This window comes from Nyctibius grandis, chromosome 6 (genome assembly GCF_013368605.1).
Source record: "Nyctibius grandis isolate bNycGra1 chromosome 6, bNycGra1.pri, whole genome shotgun sequence".
Taxonomy (NCBI): Eukaryota; Metazoa; Chordata; class Aves; order Nyctibiiformes; family Nyctibiidae; genus Nyctibius; species Nyctibius grandis.
Window position 1 is genome coordinate 53,439,238 of NC_090663.1, and position 22,694 is coordinate 53,461,931.

At 39.6% G+C, this 22,694-nt stretch overlaps 1 protein-coding gene across 1 annotated transcript in view; it reads left to right on the plus strand.

Annotated features, from left to right (window-relative positions):
* The window catches only part of TNKS (tankyrase), a 148,241-nt gene that overhangs the window by 115,716 nt on the left and 9,831 nt on the right, over nt 1–22,694 (plus strand). Inside the window, exons 12-23 of the mRNA XM_068402666.1 lie at nt 2,337–2,508; nt 6,277–6,356; nt 7,301–7,446; nt 8,463–8,628; nt 11,637–11,856; nt 12,133–12,242; nt 14,822–15,010; nt 16,343–16,580; nt 17,313–17,395; nt 19,903–20,023; nt 20,656–20,753; nt 22,149–22,223. Coding sequence (XP_068258767.1) covers nt 2,337–2,508; nt 6,277–6,356; nt 7,301–7,446; nt 8,463–8,628; nt 11,637–11,856; nt 12,133–12,242; nt 14,822–15,010; nt 16,343–16,580; nt 17,313–17,395; nt 19,903–20,023; nt 20,656–20,753; nt 22,149–22,223 — 1,698 coding nt within the window. The remainder of the gene's footprint in view (nt 1–2,336; nt 2,509–6,276; nt 6,357–7,300; nt 7,447–8,462; nt 8,629–11,636; nt 11,857–12,132; nt 12,243–14,821; nt 15,011–16,342; nt 16,581–17,312; nt 17,396–19,902; nt 20,024–20,655; nt 20,754–22,148; nt 22,224–22,694) is intronic.

Consider the following 22,694-nt stretch of genomic DNA (forward strand, 5'->3'; position numbering starts at 1 on the left):
CTTTAGCTTTGAATTTGAAAGGGCATATGTTTTTAGACCTAGTATTGGGCAGGCGTATGTCTTACTAGATTTGATTTTTATGAGAGTATAATCTCGGTTTGTATGTCAATTTGTAATGCTCAAATTGATTTTGATTTGGAAATAAATCCTGTTGCCTTCAGCCTTAGTGCAGTATATTCTTAAACTGGTTTTAGACAAGTGCTGTGTGATTGGCGAGAGCAGATCTGCCTCAAAAGGAACATATTCCCCATGACATTGCCCCGCAAAGCCTACTTCTGCTCCTGAGGGAAACAATAGCTTCATCTGGTGCATTCGTCCCTCTGTCAGCTACAGCCCTCTTTGTCCCAGAAGTAAACAGGCATTTCTTCAAATGGCTGGCATTCTTCTGCCACAAGAATAGATTGTTGGCAAGGATAATTATTTGGAGGTGAAAGGAGACCTGCATACGACATGTGAGATGATGGATCTGATGACTCTGCCAGTGTTCTTTTCAAATGAATATTAACATTTTTTCCAGGTACACAGTCAGTATTGAGTTGTGCAGTGTGAACTCCTTGCTGCTGTTCTTCAACAATTTGTTCAGTACAGGAATGTTTAACACAGGAATTCAGTGTTACAGAAGACATTAATTATGATTCTCTTTCTTGTGTGAATGGAGTGTTATCAGCTACTTCCAGAATCCACAAGTCTCATTTCATTCTGCCTTTACCATCACTAAACCTGTACAGCTCCAGACTTCTGCTTTTCTCTGTGCCCTTATCAGTGGTGAAAGGTGTCCAGTGTCCTGAAACAGATGAGGATCATCATCTGAGCAAAATGATGGATTTGGGACATTCAGCATCTAGTTAATATTTATGATAGCAGTAAGTTTTTATTTAAAACAAAACTTTTAGGGAAATCCCGTTAGAGTGGCATGATCTGAGCACAGTTAGAAGAAAGCAGAACTGTTCTTCTGTACATCTTCCTGCAAGAGAGGTTTGTGATCTGAGAAATTCCTGCTTTACCAGCCTGTAGAATTGTTCAGGGATATAGAAGAATTACAGATGATATCAAATCTCACTCTGCTTTATTTATGTGCTAGTTCTTTGTTCTTTCCTGTGACTTGATATTGTTGTATTGCAGGTATTTTACTTTATTTTTTTACCCTATCTGGTAGTAGATATTTTCTACATAGTTACCCCCTAATTAAATTTCATTTAGTTACAGAATATGCATCTTACCTAAAATGTGTTTTCACTAGTTTTCATGGAAAGGTAGTAGGATTTGCAGGCTGCATTTTAGGTGAGAAATAACAAGCAAAACCTTTGTTCACTGCCACCACAAAGATTTTTGAGAAGGTAAAAAGGTGTTTTTCTACAGTAACAGAGTCTATTATGCATGCGGTTCACAGCCTGCAATCCGTAGGCTTGGAAACAGATAACAGGTTGTGAGTTGCTTGCAGAGAATATAGAATAGTTCTGTATTTCATAAAGTGGTAAAAAAGCTGTTGGACATTTGCATTTAAATTTGTCATGAATCGCTGCTGGGTACAAAGTATCTTCTTGAAAGGTTATTTTCATGAGGTGTTTTTTTGTTTGTGGTTTTTTTTGCTTTTTAAAGCTCTCTATTATTCTCTTCCTTTCTCTGATACTGAACCTATGGAGATGCTTCCAGTTATTTAGCTACTCTGTTAGGTCTTGACAGACAGGTTTCCGTTATATCATACTCTTTGAAAGCAATACTCCATTTTGCCTGTTTATACAGTCTTGTATTGGGTAGGATTATATCCAGTTATACTTAACATTTCTGTAAAAGTACAAAAACTGAGGAGGAAATGGACTGTTTGTATCAAACCTCTTTTTTTTTTTTTTTTTTCCCCCACTCCTTCATAGAATTCCTAATCTGACATTTTGTTTTCTGTTAATTCTTGGTAATGAGTAATGTTAATTCCCCTTCTGAGGATGACAGATGGTAATTCCCTTAAAGCTGGAAGGTCTTTGAATTGTTTGGTTATATACCTCTTTCTCCTCTGTGAGAGTTTTGCTTTTGTTGCCCAAGGTTGATCTTCCTCGAATTTGTCAAAAGCTTGGGTTTGGGGATTCTGTGTTGTCTGCTAGCCATGCAAACAAATAACCTGCATTGTTAAAAGACAGGAAAGCATCTGAAATAAATTATCTTTACATTGGAGTGTTTACCTATTTTGTCATTTGGTTTTGTTTAGCTGCAATGCAGAGGGATTGATAGATAAATTTGTATGCTGGAAAATTCTTGTTACTGCCCTTCTTATTAAGGGCAGGGACAGGTGCAGGCTTTTAATTATAACAAAGTTTTATTTTATATTGCTGCTAATTTTTCAGATGAATGCACTGGACACACTTGGTCAAACAGCGTTGCACAGGGCTGCGTTAGCAGGTCACTTGCAAACCTGCCGGCTCTTGCTGAATTATGGCTCTGATCCCTCCATCATCTCTTTACAAGGCTTCACAGCAGCACAGATGGGAAATGAAGCAGTGCAACAGATTCTAAGTGGTGGGTAAAAATAAAGGCTTGTGTATTTGAACTTCAGCTTCTCTTTCCTTTACAGCTGTAGCTCTTGTTTCTTTTTCAATGCAAGAGACTTGCAGTAGTTTTCTCATCCCTCCCTTCTACCATCGCATGCACACATCTACAGTATGCACTGCACGATACTCTTCAGAAGAAAACCAAAACAAAAACATCCCTGCTCAAATCGGTGATTTTGTGCAAATCGGAAAGAAAATAAACATCTTGTGGATTTAGAGCATGCTGCTCTACAGGGAGATTGTAGGAAGGCAGATGTGGGGAGTTTTGGGGTTTTTTTGGTAACAAGCTCCAAGGCAACTGGAATATTGCTGCCCATGTGAGAAACCTTTATTCTTCTCATCAGCCACCCTGTTAGGTACTCCATACTTTAGCAGTCATGTTACTGGCAGAAAAGTACTGATAATTGTTAAACCATTTGAACTTCATAACTCTTGCTTGTCCAGCAAAGAAAAATTTTATTGTGAAAGTACTGTGGGTACTGCTTAGATGACAATGTGTTTATATCTTGCACAAAAAACTTAAATAGTTGTTTGAAGACAGTGCCGCTATTTTTCATTTAAGTGCTTGAGAGTTTGCGTCCTCTTACCTATGTCACTTTTCAATTTTTGCAAGTAAAGAGAAGAATAATCGCATCAGTAGCTACTACAGAGCAAGTAACTTACCTTACAGGGGCATATGCATGTAGTCAAAGAAAGGCAGATACCCAGATAGATGAGAAGACACATGGTAGCTAGAAACTTAATTTCCTTCAGTGTTCTCATCAATATTGCCTTAAAACAGGCAAAATAACAGAGGCGTTTTACAGCAGTGCAAGGAAGGACTGTTTTGAAGTGTACACACTGCGGAGACATAGCTGGTTACATACAGCTGGTTACACGGGTAGCATTACTGGTTTAAAGTATGCACATGACTGTATGTACGTGTAACGAGAGAGAAGAACGTTAGCTATGAATCAGAAGAAAGTAAACATAATCCCTGCTGTTAAAGAGGAGTTTGATTTAAAAAAATAGTAAACTTACAGGTATTCTGAAAACACTCATTTGATTTTGAATTAAAAATTCATTTTCACTGATTTACCTTTTCTAGAAAAACTAATTTCAGATGTCATACTGTACTGCTTTTCATTGGAGAGGTAGCAACCTCTTATATCCATGACGGTTTTCAAGACTGAAAGATTCAAAAGCTGAAAAAATGCATGTAGTGTAGGGTTGTTGACACTTTATGTTCTCTTTATTTCAAAGCTAGTAAATGAATGCTGAAATTATTTACAAAATATTACTGCGTGTTCATTTTTGTAAGATTGGGTTAAAGAAATATTTTTTTAAACGTTGGAGTTGTTTTGATAAGAGATTGTTACCTGACTCAGTAGTTCACAGCTTAAAATATTTTCTACATAGTATTGTTTTTTTTTTCCTCACACTTGATTGCTGAGCTGCTTCCCAACTGTGAGCTAACAACTATGAAAACAGCCTTCTGATGGCATAGTGGCCAGTGGATACAACTTTACTTTAGCTGCTTGTGATTTTGGTTGCAACAGGTAGGAGTATGGCCATGAGTATGTCAAGTGAGCTTGTTAATTTTTTCAAAGGCTTATTAGAAAATGCTGCTAGTTTTGCTTTCTTCAAGAGTAAGGTTTGTTTTGTTTCTTTGCTCAGTGTAGCCTTTTGGTACTCAAGTTCTAATGTAGTGGAATTGAAATTTCTCTTGTAGTGATTAGATTGTATTTCTGATTGATTTCCTTTTTTAACCTGACTAAAGTCAGGGTCTTCGCTATCTTGCGAAGACAAGGACAGGAGTTCAGAGAAGAGATATACCGTTGCTAAGGAGCAGAACTTTGGATCCAGTATAGGACTTAGCCTCATCTCTTCTCTCCCTGCCTCAGGACACTGACGTGGTGGTGCTGTTGAGGAGAGTGAGGGAAGGTGTGAGCTGAAATCTTAACCCACTCCAACAACAGGAGTTTGATGCATGCTGTGCTCTGCCCACAGTCGCTAACATTTGTGTCAAACCTCTGCTGCCATCTTTCTCTTGCAGCATGTGTTTGAATCATTTGAATCATGGAATCATTTAGGTTGGAAAAGGCCTTTAAGATCATTGAGTCTGACTGCTTGCTAGTGGAACTGCTCCAGAGGATCGAGGTAGACTTGAGGAAAGGAGCTGGCAGCTTTGGCTGTGTTAAAGGTGGCACTCGCCCTCTTCCCTGAGCTTTCTCAGCCTTTCCTTCAACTGAGAGCATTTCTTCACCTAACAGTTGAGCTTGTAGGAGTTACTTCTCACTTCTTTCTCCTCCTCTTCTTCCTGGAGTGAGTATGGAGGCAAGGAGGTAGCAAAAGGGCACAAAACACTGATCAGGAAGACAAAATAGGGCTGCAATAGGAAATACTACCTCAAAGTGAATTAATAAGTTGACGTCCTTCTGTAAGGATGGCCAGTTAAGAAAACAAATATATCTTTCTACCCATTTTTCATTCCTGTGATATAGTCACAAGTTACATTCTAAAGTCAGGAATTGACTGGATTCTGCAGAGACTCTGTTAGTCTGTAAGAAGTACCTTCTCACAACGTCTCTGCAGTTTCCTCTCGGGACATAGTACTAGTTGTCTGCATTTAAAGAAGTCTTAAATATTTTTGATGGAGTTGCATACCCATCTAGAATGAGTTTAGCCTGTTAGAACATTCTGACTTTCTTTAAGCATTCTTACAGAGGATTGCAACCCGAAGTTCACCTTGCCCCATTTGTTTTGCACTAGGCAGTCATTTCTGTCGCTGATCAGGTAACATGCTGCCAGAACTTCTATTCCATAAGTCCTTGAGCTTGAGAGGAGTGGCTTCTACAATAGAAAACAGTTTCTATTAAAAATGAGGTGATCAAGATGGTCTTTTCAGCTCCTTTTTGAGCAACACTGAAGAGCTCTAGGGACAGCTAATGCACTGCTCCTTTCCAGCCACTTCTTCCTCTTCCATGTGTGCATGCTTGCTTTCTCACAGCCATATTTAAAATGAGAAGTAGGGTAAAAGAGTTTTGAGGCCGAAACCTGTCATTGTCTTACAGTCATTTAAAGAGGAAAAAAGGTATCTCTCTAGAGACCTCCTTTTAATCTCTATGTCATTCTTCTGATTCTATTTTTAACCACCCTGTGTTTATAACAAGGGACAGATCTCATTGTTGCTATGAAGTGCAGTATGCAACTGGAGCATCATAAAGCAGGCAGTCATCATGTGGCCAGAGCCATTTTAGAAATCCCATCCCCTTGTCACTGCTTTATAGTACGAGACATATCACAAGTGCAGAGTGCAAAGGCTGTAACTCAGCTGCTGAATTGAGCACATTTAACCCTGGCTGTGCACTGTGCTTCATGCAGTTTGCTGAAATTGTTGAGAAAGGTGCTTTTGATCTTCAGCAAAAGTTTGAATCTGTCCCAGTGAGCATGTAGATTTCGTAAATGCAGAAATGGTCATTTTTACCATACACAGAATTAGCAAAGCATTGGAATTCCATTTGACAGGATAAAGTCGGCTCTAGAGTCTAAATCTGAGTGGTTTACACTGAAACTAAGGCCCGTTATTCAGCCGTTTAGGCAATATGAACTTGAACATCGCAACTCCAGCTGCATTTTTACAAATGAAAACAGACCTTTCCCCGCCCCACCCTTCCCCTTTGGAAAATGTGTTGAGCACAAGTTAATATAACTTAATGATCCTAAGTAATCCTAAAACATCTTTTTCCCTATGTAGAAAGTACACCTGTGCGCACATCTGATGTGGATTATCGGTTGTTAGAAGCATCCAAAGCTGGAGACTTGGAAACTGTGAAGGTAGGTTTGAGCAATTCATGTTAATTTTCCACTTTGTATTGCTGTGCAAGGCTTGTGGAAGCCTCTACTACAAAAGTTGTGGAAGTATTGCCCAGTGGATGATATATTCATTCTCCCAGTCCATCACACAGTCATGTCTTCGATGAACTCAGATGCAATATTGCAGATGCAGCTGTAATTCTTTGAAGTGGACCCTGTGATCCTCAGAATCACAGTTAGTAGAAACAAGCCTCAGGGTGCATGATTCCATCAGAAGGCAAGCAAACAAAAGTGTTAACAGGTAGCGGGCTTCACATTTTAAGCCATCCTTAATCTAAAGCTGAAGGGTCAGACCGTGGAATCCCAACATCACAGGAAGGTTTGATCTTGTCTTTCATACTTGGTCTGTGGGCAAAATAGCCTGAAGATAGACCGTTCTGCATGCATTCTTACCTTGAACTTCAACATGATACATATTCATATTCAAACAGCAGTGGTTTTGTGCACCAGCAGCTCCTTTGACTGCCAAGCTCAATATTTCTAGATTTCTGAAGACAACATAAGCTGGAAATGGTAACATATCTGGAGAAAGTTACATGGCCTTGAACCTGGTGCTTGATGATTTAGAGGCTCACCCTTTCCAATACATGAGGAATGTTTTTAGACTGCTTCCATCATTTAAGGCTTGTTTGATATAGAAGTACTTTCGGCCATAAATTTAGAGCAGCCAGTTTTTTAACTTTGCCTAAGTGGAAAGAAATTTCCTGAAACCTAACCTCTAAAAATTTGTATATAATAATAAATGGATCAGATTTTGTGTTGGGATGTTTAGGAGTGGTAGTTTGGGGTTTTTCCTTTCTGTTCTTTGTTCGTTTGTTTGTTTCATTGTTTTTTGTTTGGTTTGTGGGATTTATTATTTGCTTTAGTTCTGTACTGGATTTTGGTTTCTTCTTTTGTCTTTGCAGCAACTTTGCAGCCCTCAGAATGTGAATTGTAGAGATTTGGAAGGCCGTCATTCAACGCCACTGCACTTCGCTGCAGGATATAACCGTGTATCAGTGGTAGAGTATCTGTTGCACCATGGGGCAGATGTGCATGCCAAAGATAAAGGGTACGTTTCATTCCATGATATGCTCTGCCGTTTTCTATTAGTGTGAGACTTCTAGCCCTTCTATTTATTTTGCTTTGTATTTCAGTAACCATTATGTTTTTCCCTTGACAATTTTTCTCTTTCCTTTCTTCTTGTTCTGCATTGTTTCTGACATCACAGTAGGGAGATTTGTAGACCATTAAGGCATACTTAGCTTTCTGGCAAAGCTGCTGTCAAGTACATATCTGGCATTGTAATACATGATCCTTCTCTTTCCCCTTTTGCCCATTTTGGAGACTTTGTTGTGCTTAAAAGCACCCTTTAAGTTACTTCATGTGATCTAAAATTAGTTTTGAACTGCATGGGGTAAAATACCAGGGTTATCTCTGGTCATTTTTCTAATTCTGTTAGTTAGCTTTTATTATTTAGTTAGTTATTTATTCTGTTAATATGCAGTTAAATGCTATGAACCATTTAGAGGTTTTTCCATTATTTGCAAAGCAATCATGTAGAGTAGCATGATTATGTTGATCTTTCCCTTGTCGGTTCAGGGTGGGGGATAATTCATTTCCAATGCTAAAGCATTTCCAATACTGAATTTTCAGGCTCTCCCTGAAAGAAATGTTTGGATATCTTTCTGTATCTATCAGGTGTGCAGTGCTTACTAATTGTACTTCAAACCCATTGTATAGTGTTATACCTTTTCTGAAATTTACACTCAAATATGCAAAGTCAGAACATCAGTGATTCTTGCAATTTATTTTTTAACTGTTGTTAACAGCATTTAAGTTACTTGCTTGTGCAAGTAGTAACATTGGTGCTTGCTAAGTATTTAAAAGTCTAGTGGATGAGAACTGAAGAAGGATAATGAACTTTTAATTGATGTTTTAATAGCAGGGGGACAAAGCCATGAAAATTGAAAAGACTGGAAAATACCAATAATGTCTGGTGGAAGTGGGAGTTTTATCTACTGGGACTTTGTATGATTGCATATTGGATTTTATTTTCTGTAGCTATTAATACTTCTCTTTGATTAGTGGCTTAGTACCCCTGCACAATGCCTGTTCTTATGGACACTACGAAGTGGCTGAACTCTTAGTGAGGCACGGTGCTTCTGTCAACGTGGCAGACCTGTGGAAATTCACTCCTCTACATGAAGCAGCAGCAAAAGGAAAATACGAAATCTGCAAGCTGCTTTTAAAAGTATGTGATCTGGAGTTCTCAGATGTGTCTTTAAATGTGTATGTTTATTTTTGCTGAAGATTAATTAATTAATGCAGTTAATTGCATTCAATGAGTTCTTTATGGTGTCTTTGAATCTATTTTCATCTTTATATTCAGATGGTTTCTTGTGTAGTGTCAGTTTGCTTACAAAGAATCATCAGTACAGTTACTTTTTCCAGTATGTGTAATAATAGTATTAACCAAGTAGGACAAGACTCTCAAACTGGAAAAAGCAGCTGAATTCGTGTTAAAAAAAAAACCAAAAAACAAAAACCAAAACCACCTTATCCTAATTATCCCTTTCTGGAACAGTTGCTGCAGTTAAGTAAACCTTTGTAAATACTTACACAAGAGTGTGTTCCAGAGCAATAACTGAATCACAGAATTGACTAGGTTGGAAGAGACCTCTGGGATTGAGTCCAACCTTTGACCTAACACCACTGTGTCAACTAGACCATGGCACTAAGTGCCACATCCAGTCTTTTCTTAAACACCTCCAGGGATGATGACTCCACCACCTCCCTGGATAGCCCATTCCAATGCGTAATAACCCTTTCTGTGAAGAAATTTTTCCTAATGTCCAACCTGAACCTCCTGTGGCACAGCTTGAGGCCATGTCCTCTAGTGCTGTCGCTAGTTGCCTGGGAGAAGAGGCTGACCCCCACCCCACTACAACCTCCTTTCAGGTAGTGGGTCCTAAATGGTGTCTGGCATGTGAGAAATTTAAAATTGTTATGTTAATGTATAATTTATCAACCTCCTGGAGAAAATGCATATTAATATACCATGGAATAAATATTCATTATAATTAGTGGAAGAACCTGTAAAAGCATGAGGTAATGCCAACATGTTTCCAGTGAGAAAAATGAGTTTGAGACACTTCTTAACATAAGGTCTTATGCTGCCATGGGAGGGTGAAAGAGGGTGCTAGAGTAGAATTTCTTGCCAATCCTATTTCCTGCTTTAGCCTTGCCTACTTCATGTCCTCTGAGGCACAGCATTTCAAATAGGAGTAAGTCAGAATATGAATAGTCTTAAAATGATGAGGCTCTTCCCCGTTCACTTCTCTTTTCATTTGCTGCTGCAAAGCCCCGCTATTTCCCTCCTATCTCATTAATTATTTCACTTGATTACCAAAAAAGCATTCAGAGGGGGTAGCACATCAGTTTGAAACAGGTCTGCAGCAGAAACCAGAAGATATTCAGAGATGTCTGTGGAGTAGGCACGATGATGGCCCTGGTAGTAACACCTGAATACAGATGTTAGCTCAAGCTACAGAAGCACTCATAATTACTCAAGCACAGCGTTACTTTATAGTCACTGGACGTCTCTGGAGTTTTCTGATCATTCCACTGGGCAGGTAGCCATTTTTGTGTTCAAAGGGTCCTGAATGGATGTGTGACAGGAAATAGAAAAGTGCTGAAAATCTTCCTTTTTGAAATCACTCTTGCACAAGAGCTATATATGCCCTTAAGGTGACACAGTTTTGTAAAGACTCTGGGTGTCCCTGGATATGTGCTCATGCTGCAGTTTGCTCAGGGCTTCTCTTGCTGTGTCTCTTCTGCCAGCTGGCAGTGCTATCAGTTCTGCTGAGCTGTGGATGTTGAGCTTGACTCCTCCTGACTTGTGCTCTTTCTGTCCTGTTCTGCTTGAAGAAGGAAACAAAAATGTAACAGGCATTGTTGAGGGACTTTCTTTTTTTCATCACCTTTCTTGAAAATTACTGCCTTCGTTTGTTTCTATGCCTTTGAAGGGGTCTCAGAAAACACTGCCTCTTCATTTAGACATTTATTATGGAAAGTATTTGAATAGTTCCATTTTTGATGAGTTTTAAATTAAGGGATCTAAGGTCCTATCTTGGAGAAGTCATTGCAGTTTAAAAGGCTTTGTGCAAAGAATGCTTGCTTCCCAAAAGCACCACAGATGTGGAAGTGGTTCTGTGCAATCAATACTCTGTTCCTTTGTGTCCCTTGCTGTTTACTCTTTACACCCTGAGCATTGCTGTACTGCTTCCAAATACAAGACAGTTAATTCCTTCTGCTCTCTCTATCCCCTGTGGCTCACACTAACACGGCTTTGCCAGCATCCCCAGTGAGAAATGGCAGGGTAGACTTGCTGGCAAGGGTTGGACCACTGTGTTTGATTATTCCAAAGGGGCCAGCTGCCTATAGTGCAGGCAGCTGCCTCTACCTTATCTATCTTTGTTTTTTTCCCCACTGCTGCTGACAGTGAACAGGGAAGGAGCTGTCTTCCCACAAAATCGTATGTGGACATGCCTTACACCATATGCTGTATGTAGATGTATGTTCCCCTCCTCATCCTGTGCTCCAGTACTGTGTTCTTATCACTGGCTGATCTGCATGTTTTACCAGCACAGATATATTTCAGCAGTCATCCAAATCTACTTTCCCACCAAAATGTTTTCTTTGCTGCTTTCCATGACCTGTAAACTGCTTATCTATTGGAAAGTGTAGAAATGAGTATTTTTCTAGTTCCCTTCTGAAACAAGTGCCTTTCAATAGCAGGGTGGCATTTAGTGAAACTTGGTGCCTGGCTTCACTAGCTCAGAAAGGTGTGCTGAGGAAACACCTCTGCCAGCCAGTTTGCAGGAGAAGGGAAGGATTGGCCGGCAAGGTATTTGTAGTTGGCTTTTCTTTAGCACCTGCTGTGACAGTAGGGTATAGCTATATGCAGGATATGCTCCCGAACCTACTTCAGTTGCAAGTAGAGCAGTGGCAGCTCTCGCGGAGGGCTGCCATTCTTGCCTGTGGAGTTGAGATCCACACAGCTGTGTTGCAGACTAGTGCTTTAGGCCTCAGACTCCTGGATTTATTCTCATGTGCCTACTAGTCTGTACAGTTGTTACTTCACGATGGCAGGTCAGCAAAATCCCCCGCCTCCTATCTTGTGCCACAAAATAGTGACACGCTTATGTGCACTGCTTTGCTCATGGTAGTGACAGCAGCATTCCACTTTGCTCTTTGCAGCATGGAGCTGATCCAACAAAAAAGAATCGAGATGGGAACACTCCTCTAGATTTGGTGAAAGAAGGAGACACGGATATCCAGGACTTACTGCGAGGAGATGCTGCCTTGCTAGATGCTGCCAAAAAGGGGTGCCTGGCACGAGTGCAGAAGCTATGTACTCAAGAAAATATCAATTGCAGAGACACCCAGGGAAGAAATTCAACACCGCTACATCTTGCAGGTGGGTAACTCACCAGGTTTTGAAGGCTTGTATATTTATGATAGGGCAGCAGAAGTTAATCACCAAAACCAGGATTAGTATAGTTAAGAGTTTCACAGAGGATTGTCCTGTATAGAGAGTTGTTAACTATGACAGCTGTATTTCAGGAGGTAATACAGTTACTGGGAAAAGAGGAGCTTCTGCAGTAGAAAAATTGCTTTAGCTTTTCTGTCTAATAGTTTTTCTTTAGTTTAGCTCTCTTAATACCCAATTTCTTTTTCTGTGCCTTTTCTACAGCTGGTTACAACAATTTGGAAGTAGCTGAATACCTTCTTGAGCATGGTGCTGATGTTAATGCCCAGGACAAAGGAGGATTAATCCCCCTACACAATGCAGCATCCTATGGGGTAGGTGCAGGCATTCTTGCCATGAGTAGACCAACAAGGAGCTCCTTAAAGTCATATCCAAAGACAGTTATTTTGCAGCTGTCTTGCTGTGAACATAGTTCAGGTTTTGATGGCGTGAAATACTTGTTGGGCTAAGCTGCTCTTCTGAGTCCTGTTTGCAGTCCGACAGATCTAAATAAGACACAGATACAGGTGTGCTGTAGCAGTTAAAGGCTGCGGTGTGGAAAGATCACTAGAACATAGCTTTTATGCAGGCAAGCAGATGCACAACATTGAACAGTGTTAAATTTGGAATGACTGTTGAAACGGAAAAGAGCTCAAGTTGTTGCTGAAAGACTTGGATGGAAGGAAGAGAACAATACCAGGGGATTGTGTCTGGGTGAAGACGGAGAAGTGGATATCTGCTACAGTTGGTCTCTGATGAGGAAGCTATCGCTAAAGCTACAGTGTTGAAGGGCTACTGAGTTTGTAGTATGGGTGTCCTCCTGGGCAAGCTGTCTACTGCAGTGAGGTTGCAGTGGCTGATTCAAACCATTTTGGATGAGGAAGGCCCTCTTTCCTCCATACAGGAGGAAGCATCTGTGTGCATACCAGTTATGCAGATGCCTGATGGATTGCTTATTAGCAGCTGTTAATTGTGGATGAGGTGAGAAAGAAATCTCTTGCAAATAATGGTACAGAGACAGTGCTTGAGAAGCTCCTAGCAGTGTGCTTACAGTCAGACAGAGGACATGAATCTCCAGAAGTAGTGTTTTTGATGGTCTCATGATATTCTTGGCCCGCTATTGCTTGGCCCTGGCACAAGAAGAGCAAAATCTGGGAGAGATAATCATAATAGAATCACGATTGCTTTTGTTTGAGAGCCAAATGAAATAAAAAGTAGTGTTCACCTTGTTTTTAAGGAGAGCTTAGCAATGAAACTCAGCCTGCATCATTTGCCTTGGTTCTCTGTTAGTCTGGGCTCCCGGTGTCCAAAAGAGCAAAAAGCTCCAAATCCTGCTGAAGGTTTAGAAATGCAACACAAAATTCTTTTATGGTACTGGGTCCTAATACGAAGCAGTATTGTTCATCAGCATCTGCAATAAGCATTAAATTCCCAGGATGTTGCTTAGATCTAGAGATACTTTCTGTTGCAAAGATTGTGTTCTTTCTTTTCAAGCACGGGAAACCAAAACACACATTTTACACAAAGGCAAAACATTCCGTGCTGGCACAGGGAAATGTTAGTGGTTGGTTCAAGCTGATTATCACTTCTAAAAATCATAATGCCCATCTAATCTGGTTGCCTTACTTTCTCTGGGAAAAGTTAACGAGGCAGTTAGTTAAGAGTTGCTGTATACCTTCCCTGTAGTGCCCCACACTTCTCTCTGAGCTGTCATCAGCCTGTTCAGGTCTCTGAGAGGTAGCGAGGAGATGAGTACTGGTTTCACAAGTTCATAGCTGGCAGGTTTCACAGACTCAACCTTTTCCTTACAAAGTATTTATCTTCTGTTCTCCCACTCAGCACTTAATGCTGCATGTCCCTCAGTAGGGTTTCATGTGGCAGAAAAGTCACAGGAACAGCAATTGCTTTAGAAATTTGGAAGAGAGGAAAAATAAGGTCAGCAGTCTTTTCAAACCACACTTATTCAGAGAGCAAGCCCTTTTATGAGAGCTGCTGAAAGTCACTTAATTGCCATTAAGAGGAAAAATTAAATCCATTGGCAAGTCTTTGCACTTTTGCTTACAATTTCAGTGTTTCATGCTCCTACCTACTGATTTTGAATACTTGCTTTTTTATTGCTTAGCTGTATTGCACGAGTAATTTTACTGATCAGAGGCAGCCAAAAATTTTATTCACCAGTTTTCAATTCTCTTATTTCAACTTGGGAGACTTCAAGGATGGGGTATTGATGGAAGCGTGGGGTTGTAAGATCGTTACTTTTATAGCCCATGTGAAACAGTTGTCCTTATGACACTCATCATGCATTTTATGAGTTACAGTTCTCTCATAAAATATGATTGGAGAAAGAACAAATTTGTGCTGCCATGGATGGGTTCAGAGTCTTGCAAGAAATTGCAAGAAAGAAATAAAGTACAACGAAGAATTCTGTGTGCAGACATTTATGTGGTGACTCAGCAGTACAACACATTGATCTTTAGAGCTTCTAGTATTGTATCACAAATGTTGTAGTCCTGTAAATTTGTGTTGCCAGTTCAAATTTGTCTACTAATATTTTGGCAGTTAACTCTATTGGTTTTATGCTAGATCAAGTATCATGTCTGCTCCTGCAGCTGGCACAAACTTCATGCTATGTACTTTGGGTGATTTGGCAGAAATACAATTTTGTGCCTGATCCCAATTATACATATGCTGGTGGATGATCTGATATCTGCACAGATACAGATTTAATGACCGTGGAGTTGCAGTATAGAGTGCTACCTGAAGAGGTGCACTGCTACATAGACACAGGAGGCAGAGAAGTGAGTTAAAGAAAGAGAAATTGCAGGGGTCTCTAAGCACCATTACCTCCAGCAGGAAAAAGGAAATACGTGTTTTACCAGTGTCACATGGATTAAGATGCTCTTGTGTTTTCCAGCACGTAGACATAGCAGCGCTGTTGATCAAATACAATACATGTGTAAATGCAACAGATAAATGGGCATTCACACCATTGCATGAAGCTGCACAAAAAGGAAGGACACAACTCTGTGCTCTGCTGTTAGCTCATGGAGCAGATCCAACCATGAAGAATCAAGAGGGTCAGACACCACTAGACCTGGCAACAGTAAGTTCATGTTGGCGTACTAGCCACAGACTGCTCTGGAGGATTTGCTCTGCATATTAAATGGCTTTCTATGACTCCAGGGCATCAGCGGTGCTGAGGTGGAGGGAGATGAGCATCTCCAGGGTGCCTGTTTGTGACTTTTTACACATGGGTACAGGCTTTTTCTTTTGGCTGAGATCTTAATGTGACTTGTGATTTAAGGTTTGCTTCTACTTAAGGATTCACTTCTGGGATCAATCTTCTTATTGCCAGAAGTAAACCCATCTGAAATGTCCCCGATGATGGTCAGTCTGTGTACTGATGGTGATTATTTCTTTGAACCTAGAAGGAAAATCAGATGGGCCTTTAGAGGAGTGGGATCATTTAGAGGATGGTTATGCTCAGTGCCTGCATATTACCTCAGTTCTTTTGTGACTAACTCCAAAACAGTGTTCTAAGATTTGCAGGTGACTATCAAATTTTTTCTAAAACAGGCACCTGAAAGTTTCTTGTTAGTGGTGGCAGTGGCAGCTGGTTAAAAAGCCTGATAAGGTTACATGAACATGTATGTCCCAGGTTAATCAGTCTTGATGCAATAGATAATGCAACCAAATTGGATGCTGTGTCTGGTTGTGGTGCAAGTATCTTTTAAAGTCACTGATTGATTTGTGGAGAGTTCAAGAAATAACCTCCAGCATAATCTGAGCCCTAGAAAACTTGCTTTGTGATGAGAGATAGGAAAACTATTTGATTTCTCTGTGGGAAAATTAGAATATCTTGATCATGTTCTATGAGAACATGCAAGGAGGAAATTCTTGAAGATGAGAGTCCTGCTCAATTTAGTCAACAAAGGCTAAATGCAATTTTTAGCTAAGTTCATACTTCTCCTGTGGCTCCTGTCTTTTTTTTTTCTATTTTAACACTATAAGATGTGATTATAGCAAAGGCAATGGAAGAGTCCTTCCATTGAAACCCTGATCCAGTGCAAAATGCTTGACCAGAAGTTGAGTCGGACAGAGAAATTATGAGGCAGCATCGCCTGGCCTAGGTTGTGAAGGATTTCAGATAAAGTTGCTGCATTGCTCTTCCTGGCTTTAACACCTATAAAATCATTCTGCCAGAAAGGGAATTAGATGTACCTTCTTACTTACCTTTAGAAATGAGGAGTACCCTACTCACCTGAGTAGTGAATCAGAATGTTCTTGCAATCATAAATTGCCGTGTTACAAAAGTTGGCAGTTTTCTCTTTAATGGGGGAACAGAGCAATCAAAAAAAAATTCAAAGAGAAATTCTTTCCAGAGGTCAGTACTTGTGATAATAGAACCTCATGTTGAATGTTCTTTGTTTTTCAGGCTGATGATATCCGAGCTTTGCTGATAGATGCGATGCCTCCAGAAGCTTTGCCTACATGCTTTAAGCCTCAAGCTACTGTTGTTAGTGCCTCCCTGATCTCACCAGCATCTACGCCGTCCTGCCTCTCTGCTGCCAGCAGTATAGATAACCTCACTGGGCCACTGGCAGAACTAGCCGTAGGAGGGACATCAAATGCTGGTGATGGAGCAGCAGGAACTGAAAGGAAGGAAGGAGAAGGTGCATTTGCTGCTCGACAAGTTTACATTGCCAGAAGTACAGTAGCTTAGTATCACAATAGGCCTCGCTTTATCCGAAAAGCATTTCTGACTAGCCAGAAAATATTGTGCAGCTTGAACTGTTATCTGTGTTGTAAAGTGTCTGATGCTTGCGCTGTTTTCATGTGTTCTGCCAGGAGCATTGTTGGCTGTTCATCTGTGTTTGCTATCAGTGATTAGGTCTGACTACAAAGGCAGATCTGATTAGGTGCCCAGATGTTCATTGTTGATTTTATACAGAAAATCCAATGAGAATTATTTTGATGAAGGAATTATGATTGTGATGCCTGGGGGGTTTTACTAAGGCTTTTTAAACCCTTTGATTAGTATCTGGAATGCATGCTTTATGTCAGCATCTAGGTGATTACATAGCACAAATACACCCACCCGTCCTTTCCTGCTCTTTGCAATATGAGCCTGTGTTTGCCACAGATAGCTTGTGCTTTTTAATAGTTGATTCTGAGGAGGGAACAGTGATGAGCTTTGCGCTGAGCTTTCACACAGTGGAAGTGGATTGTTTATTGTAGACATAGACAAATTGATTGTAAAAAGAATCAGAGTTTGGAATTTTGAGAGAATTGGTGGTATTGCTTGATTTTTTTTTTTTTAAGGGAGATTTGGGGTTTGTTTTTTTGTTTTGTTTTGGTTTTAATTCAAGTGCATAGGATTTAATGACTTGTTACTTCTCTTATAGTTTCTGGTCTTGACATGAACATTACCCAGTTCCTAAAAAGTCTGGGTCTTGAACACCTTCGGGACATCTTTGAGACAGAACAGGTAAGTGGCAAGCATCATCTCTGTATGTTTAAAAGATAGTCTAATCTAATAAGTTTGAGCGACATTTTCATTCCCTAATTGAAAAAGGGAAACAAAAGACCACAACTTCACATCTGCAGAAAAACAAATATGTCCAAGAAAACTGCAAATGAGTCCCCAGATATTTATGGTGAAGTTGAGAAACCTGTGAAAGTCTTTTTTGTTGTTTGATTCAGACATCCAGTGTCTTTCACTTTCTTATATATACATGGTGACTGCCAATTTGGCTTGTATTCTGAGAGTTACATTGGACCTTGTGAACGTTGAACATGATGGCTATAACAAAGTGAGGTTGGAATGTCACCTGCTCTTGTCCTTCAGCAGTCTTGTTATTCAAACAAGCCTTTCACCACTGGTGGTGCTGCATATGACACTTTGGTTAGATCTAGGAAACCCTCCAGTTTGACTATAAGCTGAAATAAAAATCTAGTTTACTGGGGCATAGTCACACTAGAGAATGCAGAAACTACATTTCCTAATAGGTTAGGACTACAGCATTAACTGGGTTTTGCAGGGCTAACAAGTTTCAAATGGAATTGAGAGATGGGGGAAAAAACTTGCAGATTTATCAATAATACACAATGTATGGAAAGAATACAACAAATGTAACAGTTTCTCAAGCTTACTTTATTTTTTAGAGCAGAACTACCTCTAATGTATTTGTAGACTATTTTTATGTACCCTTTCTTTAACATGTTACAGTTAAATAGATTATTTGTTCACATGAGTGAGATGGAGACAGCAGCAGAAGTGAAAGGTACAAGTGCAAGAGGCTGCATTTGATGGTTATTTTTTTCCCAGGCCTCTGCTGCTACTCTTTTATGAGGGGTCAGGAAACAAACATTTGAAATATAATGTGTTGCTTATGGGAAAAGTTCCAACTGTTTCCATGAAACGCTACTGGAGGTATCTCCCCAAAGTTAAAATGCCATAGAATCTTTTCTCTCTTCTTATATATGAAGCATAAGCTCTTTTATTTAATTTGGAACTTCTTCTAGTAAGAAGCAAACCAACCTATATTCTAGTCACATCTCTCTTTTCTTATTATTTTTCACACCTTCCTGTTACCATGGTGGTTTTGTTCTACTTTTGCTTCTGTAACTCCTAACCTGTTTTTAAAATCTTCCCCTTCTAATAAGATTTAATAATGCAAATCACATTCACTATATTCATTCATCATTTTGAAACTGTTCAGCTCCTCTTGTAAGTTTCTTTCTAGTGAAAACAAGGTCATCTTCCTTAAGCTTGTTGTTTTAAGCTGCTTTTTCCAAGCACTGCAGTACCTTCCTGTGCACTTTTTCACCTTGGCTCTAGCCTCCTCCTGATGCTTTCTAATATCTGGGTTTCTTCTGTTATCTTTTTTTTAATGTTCCACTGCACGTGATGAATGTCTTCAGTGGCTTTTCAGTGGGATTGTTTTCTGCTCAATTGGATGGATGTTCAGTGCAGCTATTAATTCCTTGCTTGAGTTGCTTTATTTTGAATTAATCATATTCAATTTGTAGTGGACAGAGTTCATATCTGCAAGTCCAGTTGTGCTAACAATCCAGCTTCTTTTGAATCAAGTTGTATGGTTTTCTATTATTTGCTGAGCTTCCTATTCTAGTTTAAGGTGTAAACTTGGAAGCAGATTTTATGTAATTATCTCCTCCAGATGAAATATTTCTGTTTTTCACAGTATCACTTCAGTGCACAATTGCTTTATAGTAATAAAATTATGTATTTTATTTAGCCTTTATCTCCCATTCTTTAAAAACAAAATGTTTATTTGACATCATGTTTTATTACCTTTCTCCTTCCACCAGTTGTCTCCATGACCTTGAAATTTAAAACCTGGTCAGGTGATAGTAGATATATTCATATATTGCAACCAAATGAATAGCTGTATGTGTCCTCACAATGATAATTATTTCCAAAAATAGTGGAATAGTTGAGCAGGACTTAGCATAGCTGACCCATTGGTTTGATACACATGCAAGTACACACGTGGATATATACACACAGTAATAACACACACCATAATAATGTTGATGTGAAGCACACTTAACGTTTATTAGTAAGGTTATAGAATGTTCCTTTCTGCTTGTGTAGTGAAAATAATGAATTGCACAACAATGTGAAACTTTGCTTCCAAAATATTCTCAGATTTGTCCCAGCGTTTCCGTGCATCCTCCTTCTACATAAGCAAAAATGTTTTTGAGAACCTCCTGTGAGAACCAGCTCTTGTTGATTGCTGTAAGAGAAGTAAAACTTTTGCACAGCTTCAGGCTGTAGCACCTGGGTATGGTCCTGTGATAAGGAGAGGCTTGCCAGAAGGTGGCAGCAATTAGAAGTGCAGCAAAACATGAAATATACGTACTCTCTTGGTTGCAGCATGAATACCTTCCATTTTCTGAACTGATACCCATCAGCCTTGGAAATCGGGCCAGGTTTGCCAAGTGATTTTTGTGGTCTTTCCCCTTTCCCAGATAACCCTGGATGTGTTGGCAGACATGGGGCATGAGGAGCTTAAAGAAATTGGGATCAATGCATATGGACACCGCCACAAATTAATAAAAGGTGTGGAGAGACTTCTAGGAGGGCAGCAAGGTAAATATAACACTTTTACTAGTTAGTCTAAGTATAGCATACAGCAGGCTCTCAGCAGTCACCTTCTGTAAATGTAGGCATTGTCACCAGGACATGAAAGAATCCGGATGTCAGGAAAATGTACTTGCTGGCAGACCTGGTGGTTGGATGGGTTGTGACAGGTAAAGAACACACTGAGGAGATACAGGACCCAGTGGTCGCTTGCCGTTCCAGAGAACGGACACCCCTGAGGCAGCTGTGGAGGCTGTGCCCATTTCCAGGGAACCTGTTTCACCCAGGCAGGAGCTTTTGGATTGATTTGCCCTACGTACCTACCCACAGGCCAGTTGTATCCTGAAGTGTGGACCTGATGGAGTTTTTTTGCTGCCCCACACTTCTCAGATGCTTCTCTTGAAAGCGGAAGCATTAAAATGCTATTATGTCCCACATGCATTTTTCTTCTCTCTTTTAAAGCCTCTGCTGCTAACAAAAGCACTTTATCTTTTCAAGGTTGTGCTTCTGCCTTGTGTTTATTTTGCATTTCCTGCTGTACTGGGTTTATTTAAAAAGAATAAAGATGATGATGGATACAAATAGAGCTGGTATTGTTTTCTCCTGTTGATTTTTATTCCTTTAATTCCTTCTCTTTACAGGCACAAATCCTTATTTGACTTTCCACTGCGTGAGTCAGGGCACCATTCTTCTTGACCTTGCTCCTGACGATAAGGAGTATCAGTCCGTAGAAGAGGAGGTATTGCAAGTACCTTTCTTAATGCTCCAGTGGTGCAATGTATTTCTCTTTTCACTTATAACCCCGCAGAGCTAAAGCATGCAACGCATGTTGAAAGTGATAAAATATGCTTTGGTGTACGTATTGCATAGATCTGACATGAAGTTTAGGGCTCTTTATTTGTCTTTTTATATAGAGCAACGATGGGAAATTATTTTTCTGTGTCCTGCCAATTTTTTTTAATAAGTGGCCTGTTTGCTCACTTAGTATTATCCCAACTTTGCCTTTTTGTTGTTGTGTTTTGGATGTCATCTTATAGCAAGGGTTTCCACAGCTTTCTAGGGATAGGTAGACCTGTGAAAATCAAAGGCCATGAGTGAAGATCAAGGCCTTGCAAGTCTGTAGTCATTCTCTGTGCTCAGGCTGTTTCTGCATGTGAACCAGCTTGTTTTCTCTTGTCTCAATGGCTTAGTTAATCTGTAACCCAGATAAACAGCTCTTGGATTATTGAGAGTTGACTGTAATTTTGCCTCCCACACACACATGCTCTTTTATTTAAGTAAAATAAAAGCAGATACCATTTTGAAAGATAAATCATAACAGAAGAGAGAATTTCTGAAGAGCTGTGTTCAGAAGAAACTCTGTTTTACTGTGCACTTGCTGTTTGAGTAGTGTTCCTACACTGTAGCACAGAAGTGTTTGGAGTCTTTTTAAAAGTCTAGATATTTAGGATTGCTGCCATCTTAGCCTGGAATATTTTTGATTAGTAACTCTGTAACCTGGAGTTTGTGCAGATCTTTTGTATAAACATTTCTGACAGAAAGGGTCACTTGTCTGCTATAGTAAATTGGGATATTTATTTGAGCTGTTACTAAATGTTGTTGCTGTAGCTATAAATACCTCTGTAAAAGACACGACAAAACTATTGAAATTCTCAGGGGCTGCTAATGACATAGGAAAATTTACAGTGCAAGCATTTTCCTATCACTAAGAAATACAAGCTGTACTCATTAGAAACACATTTTTTATTACTTCAAAATGATCTTTTTGTATATTCATTTTCAAAGATTGGCTTTTTTCTAATCTAAAGCAGGTTTTCTAGTCATGTATAATTTTGATAGCAACTGCCACTATTCTCCTTTTTCCTATGTATATTTTTATTACAAGATTGGATAATTGCGTCATCCAGATTCTCTATTGTGGAACAGCATAGTGCATTGGGTGCCTGAGAAATAAAGGGTGTACCTCAGTTTAAAATTGAGGGGTTTGGCAGGTTTGTTTTTTTTTTGACACTTTTTAATTACTTTTCAATCAAGATTGTCTGTGGTTGCCAGTGGTGTACTGATATATTGCATGAATACTTGCCTTGCTAGCAAGTTTTGTGTGCTGAACATTCAGTTGTGTTCACTTACATAGATGCAAAGTACAATCCGGGAGCATCGGGATGGTGGAAATGCTGGCGGGATCTTCAACAGGTACAATGTCATCAGGGTAAGTTTCAAAACCTCTTAATTCTATGTGGTAAAATAAGTTGGTACTTATGCAAGCAGGCAGAATTGGTTTAATGGATCACCCTTTTATATTTCAAGTTCTTTGTTGAAATAATACTCAGGAGCAGAGTTAAAGTGCTAAGTGCTAAAATTAGACTGATCATGTGCTCTGCACAAGGAATGAGGGAGAAGTATCCACTTGTGCTCTTAAAGGAGTCTGAAGAACTGATATTGAAGACAGAAGTGGTGAAGAGCCTGACTTATTTCACATCCTGATTTAATTTCAGACATCTATAACTTCTGTATTTGACTGCAGCACAGATTTTTTTTTTTCTCAGTGTAGTCTTTTCTTGCCTTTTTAAAGGAGATTTTGGGAGAGGGGGAAAGGATGAGCATGACTTTTAATAAAAAGTTTCTATCTCCCTGTGCTACTTTGGATCTTGACACCTTCTTCTTTGCCTCTGCCAACTAG